The sequence below is a fragment of the Coregonus clupeaformis genome, unplaced genomic scaffold (genome assembly GCF_020615455.1).
Source record: "Coregonus clupeaformis isolate EN_2021a unplaced genomic scaffold, ASM2061545v1 scaf6464, whole genome shotgun sequence".
In the NCBI taxonomy this organism is placed as follows: domain Eukaryota; kingdom Metazoa; phylum Chordata; class Actinopteri; order Salmoniformes; family Salmonidae; genus Coregonus; species Coregonus clupeaformis.
In genome coordinates this window covers 1-7,780 of record NW_025539918.1, presented here as the reverse complement: position 1 = coordinate 7,780, position 7,780 = coordinate 1, and the positions used below count along the sequence as shown (strand labels likewise).

The following is a 7,780-nucleotide window of genomic DNA, read 5'->3' as shown; positions in this document are numbered from 1 at the left end:
ACAGATAAAAACAAATCCTATCGAAGGATCCAGATAAAACAGATCCTATCGAAGGATCCAGATAAAACAGATCCTATCGAAGGATCCAGATAAAACAAATCCTATCAAAGGATCCAGATACAAACAAATCCTATCGAAATAGCATGTGCCACACCAAGTCTTGTGAATGATGCTGAGGCAGTAAAGAGAGAGAGAGAGAGAGAGAGAGAGAGAGAGGGGGAGCGAGGGGCGAGAGAGGGGGACGAGAGAGAGAGAGAGAGAGAGAGAGAGAGAGAGAGAGAGAGAGAGAGAGAGGAAAGGGAGAGAGAGAGAGAGAGAGAGAGAGAGAGAGGGGGAGAGGAGAGAGAGAGACAGAGAGAGAGAGAGAGAGGGGGCGAGAGAGAGAGAGGGGGCGAGAGAGAAAGACAGAGAAAGAGATAGTTGTTCCTCTTACCTTGTCGAAGAACTCATAGAGACGTACGGTCTTGTCGATGTTGGTCTTGGTGTCTTCTACCCTCTGGGAGAAGTCGTTCAGGTGGACCCAGAAGGATCGAACTTTGACCTCGTACACCTGCAGCTCGGCTGACGACACATCTTCCCAGCGCTCTAGACGCTTCAGCAGCGCCTCGCCTCCCTTACAGTGCTCCTAAATACAGAAGAATATACAGTCAACTCTAACCCTAACCCTTACAGTGCTCCTAAACACAGAAGAATATACAGTCAACTCTAACCCTAACCCTTACAGTGCTCCTAAATACAGAAGAATATACAGTCAACTCTAACCCTAACCCTTACAGTGCTCCTAAATACAGAAGAATATACAGTCAACTCTAACCCTAACCCTTACAGTGCTCCTAAATACAGAAGAATATACAGTCAACTCTAACCCTAACCCTTACAGTGTCAAATACAGAAGAATATACAGTCAACTCTAACCCTAACTCCCTACAGTGCTCCTAAATACAGAAGCGAATATACAGCCAACCCTAACCCTAACCCCTTACAGTGCTCCTAAATACAGAAGAATATAACAGTCAACCTAACCCTAACCTTACAGTGCTCCTAAATACAGAAGAAGATAGCACAGTCAACTCTAACCCTAACCACACAGTGCTCCTAAATACAGAAGAATATACAGTCAACTCTAACCCTAACCCTTACAGTGCTCCTAAATACAGAAGAATATACAGTCAACTCTAACCCTAACTCTTACAGTGCTCCTAAATACAGAAGAATATACAGTCAACTCTAACCCTAACCCTTACAGTGCTCCTAAATACAGAAGAATATACAGTCAACTCGCACCCTAACCTTACAGTGCTCCTAAATACAGAAGAATATACAGTCAACTCTAACCCTAACTCAGTGCTCCTAAATACAGAAGAATATACAGTCAACTCTAACCCTAACCCTTACAGTGCTCCTAAATACAGAAGAATATACAGTCAACTCGAACCCTAACCTTACAGTGCTCCTAAATACAGAAGAATATAGTCAACTTAACCCTAACCCTTACAGTGCTCCTAAATACAGAAGAATATACAGTCAACTCTAACCCTAACCCTTACAGTGCTCCTAAATACAGAAGAATATACAGATCAACTTAACCCTAACCCTTACAGTGCTCCAAATACAGAAGAATATACAGTCAACTCTAACCCTAACCTTACAGTGCTCCTAAATACAGAAGAATATAACAGTCAACTCTAACCCCAACCCTTACAGTGCTCCTAAATACAGAAGAATATACAGTCAACTCCAACCCCAACCCTTACAGTGCTCCTAAATACAGAAGAATATATAACAGTCAACTCTAACCCTAACCCTTACAGTGCTCCTAAATACAGAAGAATATACAGTCAACTCTAACCCTAACCCTTACAGTGCTCCTAAATACAGAAGAATATACAGTCAACTCTAACCCTAACCCTTACAGTGCTCCTAAATACAGAAGAATATACAGTCAACTCTAACCCTAACCCTTACAGTGCTCCTAAATACAGAAGAATATACAGTCAACCAACCCAACCCACAGTGTCCTAAATACAGAAGAATATGACAGACAAACTCTAACCCTAACCCTACAGTGCTCTTAATACAGAAGAATATACAGTCAACTTAACCCAACCCTACAGTGCTCCTAAATACAGAAGAATATACAGTCAATTAACCCTAACCCTTACAGTGCTCCTAAATACAGAAGAATATACAGTCAACCTAACCCTAACCCTTACAGTGCTCCTAAATACAGAAGAATATACAGTCAACTCTAACCCTAACCTACAGTGCTCCTAAATACAGAAGAATATAACAGTCAACTCAACCTAACTCTTACAGTGCTCCTAAATACAGAAGAATATACAGTCAACCCCAACCCTAACTCCTTACAGTGCTCCTAAATACAGAAGAATATACAGTCAACTCTAACCCTAACCCTTACAGTGCTCCTAAATACAGAAGAATATAACAGTCAACTCTAACCTAACCAAGTGCTCCTAAATACAGAAGAATATACAGTCAACTCTAACCCTAACCCTTATGCAGTGCTCCTAAATACAGAAAGAATATACAGTCAACTCTAACCCTAACCCTTACAGTGCTCCTAAATACAGAAGAATATACAGTCAACTCTAACCCTAACCCTTACAGTGCTCCTAAATACAGAAGAATATACAGTCAACTCTAACCCTAACCCTTACAGTGCTCCTAAATACAGAAGAATATACAGTCAACTTAACCCTAACCTAGATAAAGTGCTCCTGAATACAGAAGAATATACAGTCAACTCTAAACCCCTAACCCTTACAGTGCTCCTAAATACAGAAGAATATACAGTCAACTCTAACCCTAACCCTTACAGTGCTCCTAAATACAGAAGAATATACAGTCAACTCTAACCCTAACCCTTACAGTGCTCCCAAATACAGAAGAATATACAGTCAACCCCAACCCTAACCCTTACAGTGCTCCTAAATACAGAAGAATATACAGTCAACCCTAACCCTAACCCTACGGTGCCTAAATACAGAAGAATATACAGTCAACTCGAACCCTAACCTTACAGTGCTCCTAAATACAGAAGAATATACAGCCAACTCTAACCCTAACCCTTACAGTAGGCTCTAAATACAAGAAGAATATACAGTCAACTTAACCCTAACCTTACAGTGCTCCTAAATAAGAAGAATATACAGTCAACTAACCCTAACCCTTACAGTGCTCCTAAATACAGAAGAACATACAGTCAACCCTAACCCTAACCCTTACAGTGCTCCCAAATAACAGAAGAACAGAACAGTCAACTCTAACCCTAACTCTTACAGTGCTCCTAAATCACAGAAGAATATACAGTCAACTCAACCCTAACCCTACAGTGCTCCTAAATACAGAAGAATATACAGTCAACTCTAACCCTAACCCTTACAGTGCTCCTAAATACAGAAAGAATATACAGTCAACTCTAACCCTAACCCTTACAGTGCTCCACGAAATACAGAAGAATATACAGTCAACTCAACCCTAACCCTTACAGTGCTCCTAAATACAGAAGAATATACAGTCAACTCTAACCCTAACCCTTACAGTGGCTCCTAAATACAGAAGAATATACAGATCAACTAACCCTAACCCCTACAGTGCTCCTAAATACAGAAGAACTATACAGTTAACTCTAACCCTAACCCTTATAGTGCTCCTAAATACAGAAGAATAGACAGTCAACTCGAACCTAACCCTACAGTGCTCCTAAATACAGAAGAATATACAGTCAACTCTAACCCTAACTCTTACAGTGCTCCTAAATACAGAAGAATATACAGTCAACTCTAACCCTAACCCTTACAGTGCTCATAAATACAGAAGAATATACAGTCAACTCTAACCCTAACTCTTACAGTGCTCCTAAATACAGAGGAATATACAGTCAACTCTAACCCTAACCCTTACAGTGCTCCTAAATACAGAAGAATATACAGTCAACTCTAACCCTAACTCTTACAGTGCTCCTAAATACAGAAGAATATACAGTCAACTCTAACCCTAACTCTTACAGTGCTCCTAAATACAGAAGAATATACAGTCAACTCTAACCCTAACTCTTACAGTGCTCCTAAATACAGAAGAATATACAGTCAGTCAGACAGCCAGCCAGCCAGCCAGACAGCCAGCCAGTCAGACAGCCAGCCAGTCAGTCAGCCAGCCAGCCAGTCAGCCAGCCAGTCAGACAGCCAGCCAGCCAGCCAGCCAGCCAGCCAGCAAGCCAAGCCAAGCCGAAGTCAGCCAGCCAGCCAAGAAGCCAAGTCAGAACAGCCAGCCAGCCAGCCAGTCAGCCAGCCACCAGCCAGTCAGCCAGCAAGCCGGCCGTAGCGAGTCAGCCAGCAAGCCGGCTGCCAGCGCCGGGGGCCAGCCGAGGCCGGTCAGGCCGAAGCCGGTAGCCAGAGCCAGCAGCAGTGACAGCAGCCAGTCAGCCAGCCAGCCAGGCCAGCCGGTCAGCCAGCCAAAGGCCGGGCAGTCAGTCAGCCAGCCAGCCAGCCAGCCAGACAGAGTCAAAGGTACCTACGTAAGCAGCAGTGTAGAAGTCTCTGAAGAGGGTCTGTTTGCTGTGCAGCTGCTCCAGAGAATCTTCCAGCTCTGCTAGAGTACTCAGACGACTCTCCCCTACCTCCTCAATCCAGTCAGTCACCTATACACACACACACACACACACACACACACACACACGCACACACACACACACGCACACACACACACGCACACACACACACACACGCACACACACACGCACACACACACACACACACACACACACACACACACACACGCACACACCAAGTTATACCATAGAATGACAATAACTGTAAATCTATGACAGCCCCATAATGTCCAGTTGGTACATGCTGTAATGCTGGGGTTCCAGAACCTTTTTGGACTGCGACCCCATTTTGATATAAAACTACCAATGTGTACTTTTTTTAATTTGGGCTATGACAGTCTATTAGATATCAGTCTATTTTTGACAGTATGGTTTGAAGTGACTGAAATGCATCAGAAGGTATTGGGATGTTCAGAAGATCATCAGGCTATAATGTTGAATGATCTCCAGTGTAGAAAATATGTCTGATTTAGTGCCTGGTCTTGTCCTCTCGGTTCTAATGAGTCCTGCGTGGCTTGGTGTTAGGGCTGGGTGTTAGGGCTGGGTGTTAGGGCTTGGTGTTAGGGCTAGGTGTTAGGGGCTGGAAGTGCTAGGTAGGGTAGGGCTGGGTAAGATAGGGCTAGGTGTTAGGCCTAGTGGGGTGTTAGTATGTAGGTGTGGTGTTAGGGGTGATGGGTGGGTTTAGGGTAGGTGTTAGGGGGTGTTAGGCTGGGTGTTAGGGCTTAGGCCTAGTGTTAGGTAGGAGTTAGCTTGTTAGGCTGGGTTAGGCTAGGGTGCTAGGGCTAGGGTGTTAGGCTGTGTTAGGGCTAGGGTGTTAGGGCTGGGTGTTAGGCTGTTTAGGGTGAGTGTTAGGCTGGGTGTTAGGGGGTGTTAGTCTAAAAGGGTGTTAGGCTGGGTGTTAGGGCTAGGTTAGGGGCTGGGTGTTAGGGTGAAGGGTGTTTAGGGCTGGGGTGTTAGGCTGGGTGTTTGAAGGTGTTAGGGTGGGTGTTAGGGCTGGGTGCTAGGGCTGGGTGTTAGGGCTAGGTGTTAGGTGTGGACATTCATTTGGTCTTTTACTTTTGGTTTTGTACACCAGCTTCTAACAGCTGAACATACAATATTTTTGGTTATGGAAAATATATTTGACAGTGGTTTAGATGGTATAATGATTCTCTACACTATACTTCCTTGTTTTGTAAAATAAACTGAAATTAGGCAAACTATTACAATTTTAGCAACCAGGAAATGGCGGAGCGATTTCTGCATAGTGCATCTTTAAACGGTTGAAAAGATAGAGCCACATTTGTAGGAAGAAAAAACAGAAATCGCTCTGTTTATTATAACCGCATCTGGCGGCTACCGGAGGTTACTTCTATGAACCAAAGGCGATTTTTTGGTTTTTCTCGTGACCCCATTTTCATATCAGGACCCCTAGTGTGGAAAACGCTGCTATAATGCATCATAGCTGAGTTATAAGCTGTTATGTACAGTACCTCCTTGAATCCCTGCTCCAGGCTCCTGAACTCCATGATAAACTACAGGTTATAAAAAAAATAGAAAAAAGAAAAGGAAATCCAGTTCCTGCCCGATACCAAGTCCCAGCCCTAACCCCAGCCCTATCACCTAGCCCTAACACCTAGCCCTAACACCCAGCCCTAACACCTATCCCTAACACCCAGCCCTAACACCCACCCCTAACCCCACCCCTAACCCCCACCCCTAACCCCACCCCTAACCCCCAGCCCTAACACCCAGCCCTAACCCCACCCCTAACCCCACCCCCAACACCCAGCCCTAACACCCAGCCCTAACACCTAGCACCCAGCCCCAACACCCAGCCCTAACACCTAGCACCCAGCCCTAACACCCAGCCCTAACACCCAGCCCTAACACCCAGCCCTAACACCCAGCCCTAACACCCAGCCCTAACACCTAGCCCTAACACCCAGCCCTAACACCCAGCCCTATCACCCAGCCCTATCACCCAGCCCTATCACCCAGCCCTAACACCCAGCCCTATCACCCAGCCCTATCACCCAGCCCCAGCCCAAGCCCTAACACCCAGTCCCTCTCACCTCCTTGAATCCCTGCTCCAGACTCTTGAACTCCATGATAAAGTCCAGTTCCTGTCCGATAACTAGCCCCATCCCTATACCCCATCCTTAGCCCTATACCCCATCCTTAGCCCTATACCCCAGCCCTAGCCCCAGCCCAAGCCCTAACACCCAGCCCCTCTCACCTCCTTGAATCCCTGCTCCAGACTCTTGAACTCCATGATAAAGTCCAGTTCCTGAGTGCGTTGGTTGGACAGCATCACCAGCCTGTGAACCAGCTCATCCACCTGATCATACAGACCACCCACAACCTCTACGGCATCTCTGGAGGGACACAGACACACAGAGAGAGATGGTCCTTTAGACTTCCAGCAGCACAGATATAGGCAGGCTCCGTTAGAAGACAGTACAGTAGTTCTTTAGTCCAATACAACTTTTCCTCTTTTTGTTTTTTTGTTGCAAAGTAGAAATATGACACTTTCAGCTGGGATAGACTCTCTGACTCTTTGACCACAATCAGGCATCTGATTTTTAACTGTAGAAGAAAGATGAGTGTATTCTTGACCGTCCTCTCTGAAGGAAAGTCAATCTTCCCCCTGTGTGCTGTCTTCAGTTTATGATAGCCACAGACAGTCTGTGGCACCACTGGACACTGTGGTAATCAGTGACATGAAGCGCCAGAGCAGGATGACATCTCATTGGATCACCAGTTGAATTGATTGACATGGGGTGGATGTGCTGATTGAGTGAAGGGTGAGGGATAGAGTTTTGATTGGATGAGCTGGTTTGAGTGACAGAGCAGAGTGTGTGTGGTGTGTGTGTGTGTGTGTGTGTGTGTGTGTGTGTGTGTGTGTGTGTGTGTGTGTGTGTGTGTGTGTGTGTGTGTGTGTGTGTGTGTGTGTGTATCTGTTGTTAAGGAAACATTAGCTCAGGGCTCCAGCAGCAGACATTGACTGAGTCCATTGTGAGGGGAGCTTGGGCTGAAGCCTGGGTAGATGACTACAAGATGTACTCATAGCTAGCCCAAGGCTACTGTAGTCCAGTTATACAAGGCACACTGCATTGTCCCACGCTATCCGCTACAGACATACTCTAGCTTCCTCACGGCTAGACCAGC

At 45.5% G+C, this 7,780-nt stretch overlaps 1 protein-coding gene across 1 annotated transcript; it reads right to left on the bottom strand.

Moving 5' to 3' along the window:
- Window positions 1-406: 406 nt before the first annotated feature.
- Window positions 407-7,102, bottom strand: LOC123491007 (puratrophin-1-like; the record flags this gene model as incomplete). Its single annotated transcript, XM_045220803.1, has 3 exons — window positions 6,849-7,102; window positions 4,538-4,660; window positions 407-625 (listed from the first exon to the last, which is right to left on the bottom strand). Coding segments are annotated over exons 1-3 (417 nt in total), but the record flags the coding sequence as incomplete, so codon positions are not given.
- Window positions 7,103-7,780: the final 678 nt, after the last annotated feature.